This window comes from Salmo trutta, chromosome 11, assembly GCF_901001165.1.
Source record: "Salmo trutta chromosome 11, fSalTru1.1, whole genome shotgun sequence".
NCBI lineage: Eukaryota > Metazoa > Chordata > Actinopteri > Salmoniformes > Salmonidae > Salmo > Salmo trutta.
The window spans coordinates 21902513-21920657 of NC_042967.1; the positions used below are offsets into that span (position 1 = coordinate 21902513).

Below are 18145 nucleotides of genomic sequence, written 5' to 3' on the forward strand. Positions count from 1 at the left end.
CTGTCTATGTCTATGATGGCTATTTCTTTGATGTCTATGATGGCTATTTCTATAGTGTCTTATCTGTATTCCTATTTCCATGATCATCTTTTAGTCATAATAATTACACTGAGATGTTAGTTTGGGGGAATGTTTTACTTTTACAATACTATCTTCAGCATATTGAATGATTTGGGACTACTTGAGGATTTGAAGTGTGTCATGTTAATATGATCGAAGGAGGGATGGACTCCATCTTGTCTCTATCCCTCTGTCTCCTGTATCTGAGTAGTCTGACATCAACCTACTGTTTAATGTTCCATGCTGGAGATCTGAGTCAGGGAGACAGGCGTGTGTGTGTGTGTGTGTGTGTGTGTGCACCTCTAGATATTCCTAGCTGTCAACCCCTCTTCCATAATTACGCGGCAGACGCCTCAGTCTTTCCAACAAAACTCATTGATATTTCATAAACAACCTCTCTGCAACGCTGTTCTACATAACTAGGCCTGGAGAAGGAATACACATATGACAGTTAGTCTGTTGTTTCAGGCTGGGATGTAGTTTGTTGCATGTCACCCACAGTAACAATCCACCTGTGGTAAAGAATCATGATCTGATACAGGAAGATATGGAAGACAGAGTGTCTGTCTGTCTGCCTTTCTGCCTGTCTGCCTGCCTCTCTGTCTGTCTGACTGTCTGCCTGACTGTCTGTCTGTATGTCTATCTCCCTGTCTGTCTGTGTCTTGTCTGTCACTCTGTTTGTCTGTCTGTCACTCTGTTTGTCTGTCTGTAGCACACACACACGCGGGTACACACACACCCTGTCACTGCTCTAGACATGTTTCTGACTGTCAGTGTTTCAGAGAGAGAGAGAGGGATTCTGAGCGAGCAGGTGTGGGTGGCAGCAGAGAAGTGATACTATTAGATGGTCCAGAAAGGCTGTCTTCAGGGTGAACAAGGTCAGTCTCATTTCAGAGTCACTGTCTGCAGTCTGCCTGGCTGCTGTGGTGACCTCCTCTCCAAGACGTCTTTTCCAGGGCTCGAAAAATAAATTTCTTTCCTCCATTCCTCTATTTTGCCTTTTGTGTGGATTGTGTGTGAAGTCTTTCGAGGTCCTGAAAATGTCATTTATTTATTTTGCAATCATTTATACTTTATTTCACATAACATTGATCCTATTGAGATAACATTTTATTTTGAAGGGAGGCCTGCGCTGTCCAGATATTGTCGGGAATTCCCTTATTTAACTCTTGTTTTAAGAGATCTTGAAATGTAAATGAAAAAGCATGTCATTAACCATCCAGGCCTTAGAAGATGTCCCTATTTCTACAACAACATCCAGACAATCCACGTCAAGAAGAAGGTAGGTTATATTGCGATAATGTACTGATCTGCTGACCTAACAGAGACAAGGTTTAAGAAGACGCGGCTGGTATGCAAGTCCTAATAATGAGCCAAATCATCATGTACTGTAAGTCCTCTCCAATGGCCCTCAAGTCTCTCCTTAAGCTCTTCAGTTCAGTCCCAAATGCAACCTTATTTTCTATAGTGCCCGGTCAAATGAAGTGCATTGCATAGGGATTAGGGTACAGTATGGGATGTAGCCTCCGTCGGCCCAGCCGCGGGGGCGCTGATGTGATGCTAGGTGATGGCGAGCCGCTTGTACATGCAGGGTGAGACCAGACAGAACTGAAGCAGCACTTTGTACAGGCAGAGGAGGTCCGAGGATGAATGCTCCGCTGATGATGGGAGACATTTGTGCAATACTTGTGGATGTAGACTGAGACAAAAGAAAGAAAGGGAAGAGAGAGAGGAAGGGAGAGACAGGGAGACGGGCAGAGAGAGGGGGAGAGAGAGGGAGGGGGAGACAGGGAGACGGGCAGAGAGAGGGGGAGAGAGAGGGAGGGGGAGACAGGGAGACGGGCAGAGAGAGGGGGAGAGAGAGGGAGGGGGAGACAGGGAGACGGGCAGAGAGAGGGGGAGAGAGAGGGAGGGGGAGACAGGGAGACGGGCAGAGAGAGGGGGGGAGACAGGGAGACTGGCAGAGAGAGGGGGAGAGAGAGGGAGGGGGAGACAGGGAGACGGGCAGAGAGAGGGGGAGAGAGAGGGAGGGGGAGACAGGGAGACGGGCAGAGAGAGGGGGAGAGAGAGGGAGGGGGAGACAGGGAGACGGGCAGAGAGAGGGGGAGAGAGAGGGAGGGGGAGACAGGGAGACGGGCAGAGAGAGGGGGAGAGAGAGGGAGGGGGAGACAGGGAGACGGGCAGAGAGAGGGGGAGAGAGAGGGAGGGGGAGACAGGGAGACAGGGGCAGAGAGAGGGGGAGAGAGAGGCAGAGAGAGGGGGAGAGAGAGGGAGGGGGAGATAGAAAGATAGATAGAAGGAATGGAGATATGGTAAATATGGAATTGAGGGGAAGATTTTAAGAAAGATAGGGGAAGAAACCCAGTGGGGATAAACTGGATGAATCAATGTTGTTTCCATATCTTTGTTCCTGTACACAAGAAAGCAAATGACTATTGCCCCATAGCACTTCTGTCATAATGAAGTGCTTTGAGAGGCTAGTTAAGGATCACATCACCTCTACCTTACCTGACATCCTAGACCCCCTTCAATTTGCTTACCGCCCCAAAAGATCCACAGACGATGCAATCGCACTGCACACTGCCCTAACCCATCTGGACAAGAGGAATACCGACGTCAGAATGCTGTTGATGGACTATAGCTCAGCCTTCAACACATATTACCCTCCAAGCTCATCTGAACCCCGCCCTGTGCAACTGGGTCCTGGACTTTCTGACGGGCCGCCCACAGGTGGTGAAGGTAGGAAACAACACCTCCACTATGCTGATCCTCAACACAGGGGCCCCACAAGGGTGCGTGCCCTCCTTTACTCCCTGTTCACCCATGACTGCGTGGTCACGCATGTCTCCAACTCAATCATTAAGTTTGCAGACGACACTACAGTAGTAGGCCTGACTACCAACACTGATGAGACAGCCTACATGGAGGAGGTGAGGGTCCTGGCAGAGTAGTGTCAGGAAAATAACCCCTCCCTCAAAAACACAAAGGAGCTGATCGTGGACTTCAGGAAACAGCAGAGGGAGCAGCCCCCTATCCACGTCAATGGGACCGTAGCGGAGAAGGTGGAAGCTTAATGTTCCTCGGCGTACACATCACTGACATTCTGAAATGTTCCACCCACATAGACATTGTGGTGAAGAAGGCACAACAGCACCTCTTCAACATCAGGAGGCTGAAGAAATTTGACTTGGCCCCTAAGACATTACATTTTACATTTTAGTCATTTAGCAGACGCTCTTATCCAGAGCATACATTTCATACAATTTCATACATTTTTTTTCTGTGCTGGACCCCCGTGGGAATCGAACCCACAACCCTGGCGTTGCAAACACCATGCTCTACCAACTGAGCTACGTCAAAATAACGTACACAAACGTTTACAGATGCACAATTGAGAGCATCCTGTCAGGCTGTATCACCGCCTGGTACGACAATTGCACCGCCCTGCAACCACAGGGCTCTCCAGAGGGTGATGCGGTCTGCCCAACGCATCACCAGGGGGACACTGCCTGCCCTCCAGGACACCTACAGCACCCGAGGTCACAGGAAGGCCAAAAAGATCATCAAAGACATCAACAACCTGAGCCACGGACTGTTCATTGTGCTATCATCCAGAAGGTGAGGTCAGTACAGGTGCATCAAAGCTGGGACCGAGAGACTGAAAAACAGCCTCTTTATCAAGGCCATCAGACTGTTAAACAACCATCACTAGCGGCTACCACCTAGTTACTTAAACCTACACCTTAGAGACTGCTGCCCTATATACATAGACATGGAATCACTGGTCACTTTAATAATGGAACACTAGTCTCTTTAATAATGTTTACATAGTGCTTTACTCATATGTATAGACTGTATTCTATTCTACGTTATAAACTGGGTGGTTTGAACCCTGAATACTGATTGGCTGACAGCCGTGGTATATCAGACCGTATACCACAGGTATGACAAAACATTTGTTTTTCCTGCTATAATTACTTTGGTAACCAGTTTATAATAGCAATAAGGCACCTCGGAGGTTTGTGGTATATGGGCAATATACCACAGCTAAAGGCTGTATCCAGGCACTCCACGTTGCGTCATGGCTAAGAACAGCCCTTAGCCGTGGTATATTGGCCATATACCACAAACCCCCAAGGTGCCTTATTGCTTAAGAATTTTAGTCAATGCCACATTGACTAAAATTGCTCGTCCTAATATTTATATATTTTTTTATTCTATTATTTAACTTTTAGATGTGTGTATTGTTGTGAATTGTTAGATACTACTGCACTATTGGAGCTAGGAACACAAGCATTTCACTACACCTGCAATAACATCTGCTAAATATGTGTACGTGACCAATAAAATAACATTTGATTTGATTTCACATAAGAAATGAAATGTAATGATGTTGAATCAACGTGGAAAACTGATTGGATTTGCAAAAATTCTTCAAAGTAAGGGACTTTTGTATTTTTTTTACCCGACGTAGAGCCTAAATGCAATGACATGGTGACTTTTTGGTTGTTGTATTGTTTGTATATCATTGTATTTTATATTTGTGCGACTGTCCTTGTCAGTGCATCAGTGTTTTGTTACTGGTCATGTTTTTATGTGGACCCCAGGAAGAGCCCTGCAGCTGCTGCTTCTGCAAAGGGCTAATGGGGATTCAAATCAACCAATAAACAAAGCACCCTGTTGTTGTGACCTATGGGCGCGTTCCTGGCACAAGCCATATTTTTAAACGGCTGGATCGGCATTTTAACTATTAGTTAACCACATCATATGTTATAGCAATCTGTCAGTTGATGACACAGCGATGACGTAGCACTGGTTGACGCGTGCAACGTTTGAGCAGCGGAACGCGACCGATTTACCAAGAGGGCACACTGGCATGCACTGTCACAGCTGGTTGTGTCACCCAGCATCAACTGACAGGAGAACGGTGCTTGTGGCTTTCCAGTCCATCGTGATCGCAAACGGGGTGAATTGCCTGACCTGTGGAGCAAATGTTTAACCCCGCGTCCGGAGTTCCTTACTAAATAAATACAGAGTGAAAGGGAATGAATGAGAAAAGGCAACGACAGAGAGAGAATCATTTGTGCTTCTGCGTTTGAGTTTAGTGAAGTTGTGACAGTTTACAAACGCTAAATGGATTTCCACTTCCATTGCACTCTCTAACAACGTATGAGAGAGAGAGGAACAGAGAGAGAGAGAGAGTGAGAGAGGGTGAGCGCCAGCGTCTGTCAGAAGAGTCGCAGCGTCCTCCTCGAGCAGAAGTTTGATCTCTGCGCGCAGAAGAAGGATTCTAATTCCACAAGTACGATGCGTCATCGGAAGTGTTTTGGATATGTATGTACCGCTGTTTACCTGTGGACGGCGTTCTGCTTTAAAGGTAAGTAGGCACATGTATATATTTAGCATATTTTACGCAGAAAGAAACAACTGTCAGTGCATAGAAGTCTATTGAGAGATTACAATTAAACACCCATCGGTATCGTGATATTTACATCAATAACTGGTCATTCCATTTGCCTATGCCATTTGTGCACTATAAAATAAATACATAAACCAAATTAATAGGATACTTGTATATTATTTAATTGTATGGTAATACTTTTAAAGAAAATAATGGAACGTAATGAAAAAAAGTGGGAAAACAATGGTATTGACCTGATCCAGAGATGTTCCCGAATTGCGAAACATGTAGAAGTGAGTAACACAGATGTTATCATAATGAAGGCTATCCATCTCACGACCTGTCGATTTAGAGCTGTCAAATCCTTCCTCGTCTCCGGCACCCTGACCTCCTTAATACTCCGGTAACATCTGTTGTGTGTGTGTGTGTGTGTGTGTGAAAGAGCTGGGGCGGGGAGGCACAGGCACGCGCTAAAACCAATATCCCGAGAGGGAGCAATATCCTAGATCTCAGCCAGAGCACGATCATCTGGCAGGACTGGATTGAGGAATCCATGCCAAGAGGTCCGGGATCGAGAGAGGGAAACATTAAACACTATTTTATGTTTAGACCATCGGCTACATTTCGTTTTTCATGTAGGCCTTTTAATTGATCCATTTGAGTTCATTCGATTTATATTGATTTATTTTACACTCCATTCCCTACCTAGGCTGGGTCAGTCCCAAAATGCGCCCTATTCCCTCTGGTCTAAAGTAGTGCACTACATAGGGAATAGGGCTCTGGTCTAAAGTAGTGCACAATATAGGGAATAAGGCTCTGGTCTAAGGTAATGCACTATATAGGTAATAAGGCTCTGGTCTAAAGTAGTGCATTATATAGGGAATATGGTGCAATTTGGGACACATTAGGCACCTAAAAATGTTCTACCCCCAAAACATAATACTGATAAACAATTAATCAAATGACCACCAGGACTATTTGCACTGACTCTACCAACACACTCACTAGACTCTACCCACACACTCACTAGACTCTACCCACACACTCACTAGACTCTACCCACACACTCACTAGACTCTACCCACACACTCACTGGACTCTACCCACACACTCACTGGACTCTACCCACACACTCACTAGACTCTACCCACACACTCACTAGACTCTACTCACACACTCACTAGACTCTACCCACACGCTCACTAGACTCTACCCACACGCTCACTAGACTCTACCCACACGCTCACTAGACTCTACCCACACGCTCACTAGACTCTACCCACACGCTCACTAGACTCTACCCACACGCTCACTCGACTCTACCCACACGCTCACTAGACTCTACCCACACGCTCACTAGACTCTACCCACACGCTCACTAGACTCTACCAACACGCTCACTAGACTCTACCCACACGCTCACTAGACTCTACCCACACGCTCACTAGACTCTACCCACACGCTCACTAGACTCTACCCACACGCTCACTAGACTCTACCCACACGCTCACTAGACTCTACCAACACGCTCACTAGACTCTACCCACACACTCACTAGACTCTACCCACACACTCACTAGACTCTACCCACACGCTCACTAGACTCTACCCACACACTCACTAGACTCTACCCACACACTCACTAGACTCTACCCACACACTCACTGGACTCTACCCACACACTCACTGGACTCTACGCACACACTCACTGGACTCTACCCACACACTCACTGGACTCTACCCACACACTCACTGGACTCTACCCACACACTCACTGGACTCTACCCACACACTCACTGGACTCTACCCACACGCTCACTAGACTCTACCCACACACTCACTAGACTCTACCCACACACTCACTAGACTCTACCCACACACTCACTGGACTCTACCCACACACTCACTGGACTCTACCCACACGCTCACTGGACTCTACCCACACGCTCACTAGACTCTACCCACACACTCACTAGACTCTACCCACACACTCACTAGACTCTACCCACACACTCACTGGACTCTACCCACACACTCACTGGACTCTACGCCACACACTCACTGGACTCTACCCACACACTCACTGGACTCTACCCACACACTCACTGGACTCTACCCACACACTCACTGGACTCTACCCACACACTCACTGGACTCTACCCACACACTCACTGGACTCTACCCACACACTCACTGGACTCTACCCACACACTCACTGGACTCTACCCACACACTCACTGGACTCTACCCACACACTCACTGGACTCTACCCACACACTCACTAGACTCTACGCACACACTCACTAGACTCTACGCACACACTCACTAGACTCTACGCACACACTCACTAGACTCTACCCACACACTCACTAGACTCTACCCACACACTCACTGGACTCTACGCACACACTCACTAGACTCTACCCACACACTCACTAGACTCTACCCACACACTCACTAGACTCTACCCACACACTCACTAGACTCTACCCACACACTCACTAGACTCTACCCACACACTCACTAGACTCTACCCACACACTCACTAGACTCTACCCACACACTCACTAGACTCTACCCACACACTCACTAGACTCTACCCACACACTCACTAGACTCTACCCACACACTCACTGGACTCTACCCACACACTCACTAGACTCTACCCACACACTCACTGGACTCTACCCACACACTCACTGGACTCTACCCACACACTCACTGGACTCTACCCACACACTCACTAGACTCTACCCACACACTCACTGGACTCTACGCACAGTCTTACTGGACTCTACCCACAGTCTCACTGGACTCTACCCACAGTCTCACTGGACTCTACCCACACACACACACTGGACTCTACCCACACACACACACTGGACTCTACCCACACACACACACTGGACTCTACCCACACACTCACTAGACTCTACCCACACACTCACTAGACTCTACCCACACACTCACTGGACTCTACCCACACACACACACTGGACTCTACCCACACACACACACTGGACTCTACCCACACACACACACTGGACTCTACCCACACACTCACTAGACTCTACCCACACACTCACACATACTGACACTCCAACATACACACACACTACATAGGCTCACACACACATTACATACACTCACACTCACACACACAGAAAACACACACACTACATACGCTCACACACACAAAACACACACATACATATTGACTCCACACACACACACACACACACACACACACACACACACACACACACACACACACACACACACTACATATTGCCTCCACACACACACACACACTTTCACCCTCTCCATTCTCTGCTGTTACTCTGTTTAAATCTGTCCTGATTGCCTAGTCCCGTTCACCCTTACCTACATGTACATATTTGATCACACGTGCGGAACACAACAAGTGTAGGCTTTACCATGAAATGCTTCCTGACCAGCCCTTAACCTACACACACACTGACACACACAGCCAAAGACACCACCACGTCTGGCAAAAGCAGTCTGTTGTCAATCATCAATACGGCTGTAGAGTTGAGGATTCCCTCCATGAACCTGTGATAGCCAGTGGACTCTGAGAGTTGAGGATTCCCTCCATGAACCTGTGATATCCAGTGGACTCTGAGAGTTGAGGATTCCCTCCATGAACCTGTGATAGCCAGTGGACTCTGAGAGTTGAGGATTCCCTCCATGAACCTGTGATAGCCAGTGGACTCTGAGAGTTGAGGATTCCCTCCATGAACCTGGGATAGCCAGTGGACTCTGAGAGTTGAGGATTCCCTCCATGAACCTGTGATATCCAGTGGACTCTGAGAGTTGAGGATTCCCTCCATGAACCTGTGATAGCCAGTGGACTCTGAGAGTTGAGGATTCCCTCCATGAACCTGTGATAGCCAGTGGACTCTGAGAGTTGAGGATTCCCTCCATGAACCTGGGATAGCCAGTGGACTCTGAGAGTTGAGGATTCCCTCCATGAACCTGTGATAGCCAGTGGACTCTGAGAGTTGAGGATTTGAGGGATTGTTGGTTTAGTATGTTGTACCTCACCTTAGCCTTTTGAACCAACCTCCATCCATCATACACAGGAATCACCATTACGGTATCCAATGATCTTTCTGTCTACTGTGAGACGGATCTGAACGTTTTTAAAATCACCTCCAATCTCTCTCAAGGTTATGACTGACTGGCCCTCAATTACACCTTTTCTGGGGTCTGAAATCAAAAGTTTGTCCAATTATTTTGTATTTTGGAAGTACGATTCAAAGTGCGTATTTCCTGCTTTCTGTTGTGAAGATTGTGTAATATCAATTAGAAGAATGTTGTCAGCCTCAATCTTCACTAAATTATAAATATTGACACCATGTATTTTATCAGTAAATGATAAATATTGACACCATGTATTTTATCAGTAAATGATAAATATTGACACCATGTATTTTATCAGTAAATTTTAAATATTGACACCATGTATTTTATCAGTAAATGATAAATATTGACACCATGTATTTTATCAGTCAATGATAAATATTGACACCATGTATTTTATCAGTAAATGATAAATATTGACACCATGTATTTTATCAGTAAATGATAAATATTGACACCATGTATTTTAGCAGTAAATGATAAATATTGACACCATGTATTTTAGCAGTAAATGATAAATATTGACACCATGTATTTTAGATGGAATCAGGCAGAAGGTTTGGATTGTTACATTTGTTTTATTTTGTCAATAAAACGTTTTAGGTTGAACGATACAGCAGCTAAATCTATTGATATTCTTATTGTCTGTGACCCCACCCCCTTGTTATTGGTTCTTCTTAATGTCTGTGACCCCACCCCCTTGTTATTGGTTCTTCTTATTGTCTGTGACCCCACCCCCTTGTTATTGGTTCTTCTTAATGTCTGTGACCCCGCCCCCTTGTTATTGGTTCTTCTTATTGTCTGTGACCCCACCCCCTTGTTATTGGTTCTTCTTAATGTCTGTGACCCCACCCCCTTGTTATTGGTTCTTCTTAATGTCTGTGACCCCGCCCCCTTGTTATTGGTTCTTCTTAATGTCTGTGACCCCACCCCCTTGTTATTGGTTCTTCTTAATGTCTGTGACCCCGCCCCCTTGTTATTGGTTCTTCTTAATGTCTGTGACCCCACCCCCTTGTTATTGGTTCTTCTTAATGTCTGTGACCCCACCCCCTTGTTATTGGTTCTTCTTAATGTCTGTGACCCCACCCCCTTGTTATTGGTTCTTCTTAATGTCTGTGACCCCCCCCCCCCCCTTGTTATTGGTTCTTCTTAATGTCTGTGACCCCCCCCCCCCCCCTTGTTATTGGTTCTTCTTAATGTTTGTGACCCCACCCCCTTGTTATTGGTTCTTCTTAATGTCTGTGACCACACCCCCTTGTTATTGGTTCTTCTTAATGTCTGTGACCCCACCCCCTTGTTATTGGTTCTTCTTAATGTCTGTGACCACACCCCCTTGTTATTGGTTCTTCTTAATGTCTGTGACCACACCCCCTTGTTATTGGTTCTTCTTAATGTTTGTGACCCCACCCCCTTGTTATTGGTTCTTCTTAATGTCTGTGACCCCACCCCCTTGTTATTGGTTCTTCTTAATGTCTGTGACCCCACCCCCTTGTTATTGGTTCTTCTTAATGTCTGTGACCCCACCCCCTTGTTATTGGTTCTTCTTAATGTCTGTGACCCCACCCCCTTGTTATTGGTTCTTCTTAATGTCTGTGACCCCACCCCCTTGTTATTGGTTCTTCTTAATGTCTGTGACCCCACCCCCTTGTTATTGGTTCTTCTTAATGTCTGTGACCACACCCCCTTGTTATTGGTTCTTCTTAATGTCTGTGACCCCACCCCCTTGTTATTGGTTCTTCTTAATGTCTGTGACCCCACCCCCTTGTTATTGGTTCTTCTTAATGTCTGTGACCCCACCCCCTTGTTATTGGTTCCCGTTCTGATCTTGTCTGCATACCAAATGGAACCCTATTTCCTTTATAGTGCACTACTTTTGACAAGGGCCCATAGGTGGACAAGAACCCTATTCTGGTCAGAGGTTACGGTACTGCACTATATAGGGAATAGGGTGCCATTTGGAACACATTTCCTGGTTTGGCTCTCCCTGGTGATATCTGATTCTGAAATTAGTTTTTTACAATGAGATTCTGGAACCATTTTTAGGAGATTCTCATCCTTCTCAGAATAGTTCTAATGGTGTTGTTCTGTTCTCTGTTTTGTTAGTCAATGAAAAGAAAGAACTACAGAAGTTAATAGCAGGTTTATAGGGTTGTCTTCTCTGAGCCTCAACTTGTGGGGATTTGAAACATGTCGAGTTGGTCTTTTAGTTACAATGATGTCCCTTGCTTTTTGTTGTTGTATAAAACAACACACTGTAAAGAGGTTACGCAACACTTTCTAGGATGGAGGGAAGCCCAAACTGGTATCCTGGAATCTCTGGTGGTTGTTTATTCCCCGTCAGTGATGAAAAGCTGCTTGGGTTTAACCCGTAACCTCTGACCTCTGAGAGATCTGTGATGGATTTAATTTAGATGGAAATATCTCAGCTTAGTGACTGGCCTCAGGGCTTTAGACAGATGTGGTGTGGTGTGTCTTGGATATGACATGTAAAGGGTCAGTTAAACCGTGATGTTGAACATGTATGACTCATGTTATGGTGTTTTAGCTGAGCCATACAGTGTGTTATTATGAGAGGTTTACACAGCAATGAACCCCATACACTTCCCATATGTATCCTGACTCCCATATCTGCTTCTGCTACAGTATATTGTTAACTCCTTAACACTCAGTTTGTTTGGTGTGACAATGACATACAGTGCATTCAGAAAGTATCCAGACCCCTTGACCTTTTCCACATTTTGTTGCTTTACAGACTTATTCTAAAATGTATTCAATTGTTTTTTTTCCCCTCATCAATCTACACACAATACCCCTTAGGGACAAAGCAAAAACTGTTTTTTAGAAATGTTTGCAAATGTATTAAAAATAGAAAACTTACATAAGTATTCATACCTTTGGCAGCGATGACAGCCTCAAGTCTTCTTGGGTATGACTCTACAAGCTTGGCATTCCTGTATTTGGGGAGTTTCTCCCATTCTTCTCTTTAGATCCTCTCAAGTTCTGTCAGGTTGGATGGGGAGCGTTGCTGCACAGCTATTTTCAGGTCTCTCCAGAGATGTTCGATCGGGTTCAAGTCTGGGCTCTGGCTGGGCTCTCAAGGACATACAGCGACTTGTCCCGAAGCCACTTCTGTGTGTCTTAGCTGTGTGCTTAGAGTCGTTGTCCTGTTGGAAGGTGAACCTCGCTCTGGAGCAGGATTTCATCAAGGATCTGTCTGTACTTTGCTCGATTCATCTTTGCCTCAAGCCTGATTAGTCTCCCAGTTCCTGCCGCTGAAAAACATCCCCACAGCATGATGCTGCCACCAGCATGCTTCACCGTAGGGATGGTGCCAGGTTTCCTCCAGAAGTGACGCTTGGCATTCAGCCCAAAGAGTTCAATTTTGGTTTCATCAGACCAGATAATTTTGTTTCTCATGGTCTGAGAGTCTTTAGGTGCCTTTTGACAAACTCCAAGTGGGCTGTCATGTGCCTTTTACTGAGGAGTGGCTTCTGTCTGGCCACTCTACCGTAAAGGCCTACTTCCATTTAAGAATAATGGAGGCCACTGTGTTCTTGAGGACCTTCAATGCTGCAGAAAGGTTTTGGTACCCTTTCCCAGATCTGTGCCTCAACAAAATCCTGTCTCTGAGCTCTACGGACAATTCTTTCGACCTCATGGCTTGGTTTTTGCTCTGACATGCACTGTCAACCCTGGGACCTTATATAGACAGGTGTGTGCCTTTCCAAATCATGTCCAATCAATTGAATTTACCACAGGTTGGCTCCAATCAAGTTGTAGACACGTCTCAAGGATGATCAATGGAAACAGGATGCACCTGAGCTCAATTTTGAGTCTCATAGCAAATGGTCTGAATACTTATGTAAATAAGTTATTTATTTTTTCTATTTTTAATACATTTGCAAAAGAAATCGAAAAACCTGTTTTATCTTTGTCATTATGTGCTATTGTGTGTAGATTGCTGGAAAAAAAAGATTTTATCCATTTTAGAATAAGGCTGTAACGTAACAAAATGTGGAAAAAGTCAAGGGGTCTGAATACTTTCCAAAAGTACTGTATACAAGGGTTGTCACAAATGGAACTGGGACTAGGCTGACCTGGTAAAACCTCTGGGCCCCAGTTACATGCTATTTATCAGGTCATGTGGTGTGGAAACACTCCTGGCCCTGTGAGAGGATGACGCATCCCAACAACACCCTGTCTATGACTGCGTCTCAAAAGGCACCTTTATGTCGGTAATAGCCAGGCTGGCATTTACATCGCTGGTCTATAGTTGATCAACTCTTGTATGACATAGTGCTTTATCAAAGGTGGTCGGCCCACCACATCATAGCAACCCCTGTTTGTTAGACAGAGAATGTCAAGGCGTGATTTCCCTAGATGCGAGCGGCAGTCTTTCATGTTGACATTCTGGAGACAAATGAGTGTGATTCTGGATAATGGAATTCATTGCGGTCGTGTATGTACATTTTACACTGTGCCAAGCCTGAAACATGAGGTCTGGTGAATGAACAGAACATGTATCTTGTAGATTGTCATTTAGTTCAGCGGTTGGCCTGTCTAGACGTAACCATGGTGATTGCATTTAGAATGCGGTTGGGTAAAGAATGTATTCTCCATCTGATTTCACTAGCATCAACAACTATCATCATCTGACAGAATGGAAACATCTAGGGAATAACATATCACAGATGATCGTTGACGCTGTAACATTTGCCTGTTTAGATTGTTTTGGAAGGCAGCAGTGCACTTAAACTGGCTGCTTCATCATAACAATAGCCTCGTGCCCAATGAAATATTTTATTTTAGTACAACACAACTGAATGGTGTTGATCTAAGACGTTTCTCTCGTATGGCCATTGGAGTTATGAAGGGAACCTAATGCAGTGAAACTGAGAGACTAGAGCCATTTGTTGTAGGTGATTGTTTTGTAGTTCCTTGGCTATGTTGGTTGGTCTCTGATGGTGGATTGGTTTATGTAATAAACATTGTGAAATGATGTCACCATGAGGTGATAGTAGGAGGAGGAGAAGAGATGGAGGGAACGAGGGAGAAAGAGGAGGAGAGATGGGGGAAGGAGGAGGAGGAGAGATGGGGAAGGAGGAGGAGAAGAGATGGGGGAAGGAGGAGGAAAAGAGATGGGGGAAGGAGGAGGAAAAGAGAGAGGGAAAGGGGAGGAATCCTAAACTAGGTCCCTGGTTATATTACGTTACAGTGTATATACTGTGTCCCAAATAGCATCCTATTCGCTACATAGTGCAGTGTTTCTGAACAGAACCCTATGGGCCAATAGGGTGCCATTTGGGACGGGGCCCACCAGTGTATAATCCTGCCCTATTTTTTTGCCTTTATGACCTGGTTATGAGCCAGGGATTTTCATCTCTGAAGTACACAACAAACGTCCAAAGGCTGCATCCGAAAAGGCCCCCTATTCCATTAATAGTGCACTACTTTTGACTAGGTGCAATTTGGGACGCCCTCAGACTTTCACAGAAATCACATTAGGTGATTTAATATTAACAAAGAGACAGGATTTCCTGTTACTCTCTGATTCAATCTGGTTCACTAGAACAGTCTAGGATGTTGCTTTAATCCAGACAAGGTCATGGTTATTCATTTATTTATGACAGCAAATGTGTGTATTCAAGCTAATCCTGTATTCATCTAATGTACTTTTCAATACGTGTTCCCTGAATATAGTAGCGACCTTGACCCAACACCTAGCGACCTAGCCAAGAGGTTCAGATCTCTTGGCGTTACAGCTATAGTAAGGTGCTGGGTTGACAATCTCAAGGTCCCAGGTTCCAGCCCTGGTTTGGACTGACTTCGCTACAATATTGACAAGTATAATGGGATAGATTGGGCTGAGGTACATCCCATAATACACCGTGATCTGAGACATAGGGCCTAGGCAGTGGTGTAAAAATACTTGAAAGTACTAGTACTTAAGTTCTTTGGGGGTGTATCTGTACTTTAAATGTGTATATATACTGTATATATATATATTTATTTATTTATTATTATAAAAACATTTTTTAACCCTTTTTCGTCATATCCAATTGGCAGTTACAGTCTTGTCCCATCGCTGCAACTCCCATATGGACTCGGGAGAGGCGAAAGGTCGAGAGCCGTGCGTCCTCCTGCTTCTTGACACTTGGCACGCTTAACCCGGAAGCCAGCCTCACCAATGTGTCGGAGGAAACACCGTCCAACTGGCAACCTGGTCAGCCTGCATGTTCCCGGCCCACCACAGGACTCGCTAGAGCACTATGGGACAAGGACATCCCAAACCCTTCCCTAACCCAGATGACGCTGAGACAATTTTGTGTCGCCTCAGGGGTTTCCAGGTCGCAGCCAACTGCGACACAGTCCGGTATGGGACCAGGATATGTAGTAACGCAGCTAAGGCTGTGATGCAGTGCCTTAGACCGCTGCCTTAGACCGCTGTGATGCAGTGCCTTAGACCGCTGCCTTAGACCGCTGCCTTAGACCGCTGCCTTAGACCGCTGTGATGCAGTGCCTTAGACCGCTGCCTTAGACCGCTGCCTTAGACCACTGCCTTAGACCACTGCCTTAGACTGCTGTGATGCAGTGCCTTAGACCACTGTGATGCAGTGCCTTAGACCGCTGTGATGCAGTGCCTTAGACCGCTGTGATGCAGTGCCTTAGACCGCTGTGATGCAGTGCCTTAGACCGCTGTGATGCAGTGCCTTAGACCGCTGTGATGCAGTGCCTTAGACCACTGTGATGCAGTGCCTTAGACCGCTGTGATGCAGTGCCTTAGACCACTGCACTTCTAGGGAGGCCTACTATATATATATTTTTTTTAACTTTTACTTCACTACATTCCTAAAGAAAATGATGTACTTTTTACTCCATACATTTTCCCATAACAGGAAAATAGTCCAATTCACTCACTTATCAAGAGATAAGGTCATCCATCCTGCCTCTGATCTGACAGACTCACTAAGCACATATGCTTGGTTTGTAAATGAGGTCTGAGTGTTGGACTGTGCCCCCTGGCTATCCGTACATTAAAATAACAAGAAAATGGTGCTGTCTGGTTTGCTTAATATAAGGAATTTGAAATGATTTATACTTTTACTTTAACTTTTGATACTTAAGTATATTTTAGCAATTACATTTACCTGTGATACTTAAGTATATTTAAAAGAAAATACTTTTACTCAAATAGTATTTTACTGGGCGACTCACTTTTTTACGTGAGTCACTTTCTATTACGGTATCTTTACTTTCACTCAGTATGACGACTGGTTACTTTTCCACCACTGGACCTAGATGAAAGGAGGGACATAAATTCAGTTCAGTATCATCAGAACGTCTTCTGTGATGAAGTATCATTAAAGAACAGGTCGTTACAAAGATGATATAAGACGATAAGACATCTTTCCAATCATCAGACAAGACAGTTTTATTGGGTGAATGAATGTGGCCTTCATCCTGTTACTTGAGATGTTGCATGATATAACAGTGTGCTTGTGTTTCCATAATGGCTGATTAGACCTTGTAAGGTCTTGTCTGTGTGGGTATAATAATCCTTAGTAACAGGCTTCAACGACGGGAAAGCATTCATGTCAAAGGGCTCTATAGGGAAAAGTATGTCATTGTGTGCACAGAAAGACAGGCCGCATGTAACAATCCTTAACTATATGACATGTATTCTACACACACACACACACACGTTATGTTCTTCTATCCTTGTGGGGACCTAAAATTAATTTACATTCAAAATCCTATTTTACCTAACCCTACACCTAACTCCTACACCTAACTCCTAAACCTAACCACTAACCCTAATTCTAACCCTAATTCTATCCCCTAACCCTAATTCTATCCCCTAACCCTAATTCTAACCCCTAACCCTAATTCTAACCCTAAACTTAACCCCTAATCTTAAAATTAACTTTGTCCTCATGGGGATGTGGGAAAAGTCCCCATGAGGGAGCCTTGCCTTGTTTTATTATTCTTGTGGGGAATTGTGGCCATTTTTGGTCCCCACAAGGATAGAAGAACAAGACCACACATACACTTTTACATACTATTCATTTGACATACTATTTCATCATATACACATGCCATATTACATAGCATTACACACTGTCTACGCACACACTGCTGAACCTGTGTAGATAGACGGACTCACACTGCTGAACCCGTGTAGATAGATGGACTCACACTGCTGAACCTGTGTAGATAGATGGACTCACACTGCTGAACCCGTGTAGATAGATGGACTCACACTGCTGAACCCGTGTAGATAGATGGACTCACACTGCTGAACCTGTGTAGATAGATGGACTCACACTGCTGAACCTGTGTAGATAGATGGACTCACACTGCTGAACCTGTGTAGATAGATGGACTCACACTGCTGAACCCGTGTAGATAGATGGACTCACACTGCTGAACCCGTGTAGATAGATGGACTCACACTGCTGAACCCGTGTAGATAGATGGACTCACACTGCTGAACCCGTGTAGATAGATGGACTCACACTG

The 18145-nt window shown here is 45.1% G+C and overlaps 1 protein-coding gene across 1 annotated transcript in view; it reads left to right on the plus strand.

Moving 5' to 3' along the window:
- Positions 1-5007: 5007 nt before the first annotated feature.
- LOC115202480 (neuronal acetylcholine receptor subunit alpha-7-like) overlaps positions 5008-18145 on the plus strand; it is a 51470-nt gene continuing 38332 nt past the window's right edge. The window contains exon 1 of the mRNA XM_029766632.1: positions 5008-5437. Coding sequence (XP_029622492.1) covers positions 5368-5437 — 70 coding nt within the window. The 5' untranslated portion in view covers positions 5008-5367. The remainder of the gene's footprint in view (positions 5438-18145) is intronic.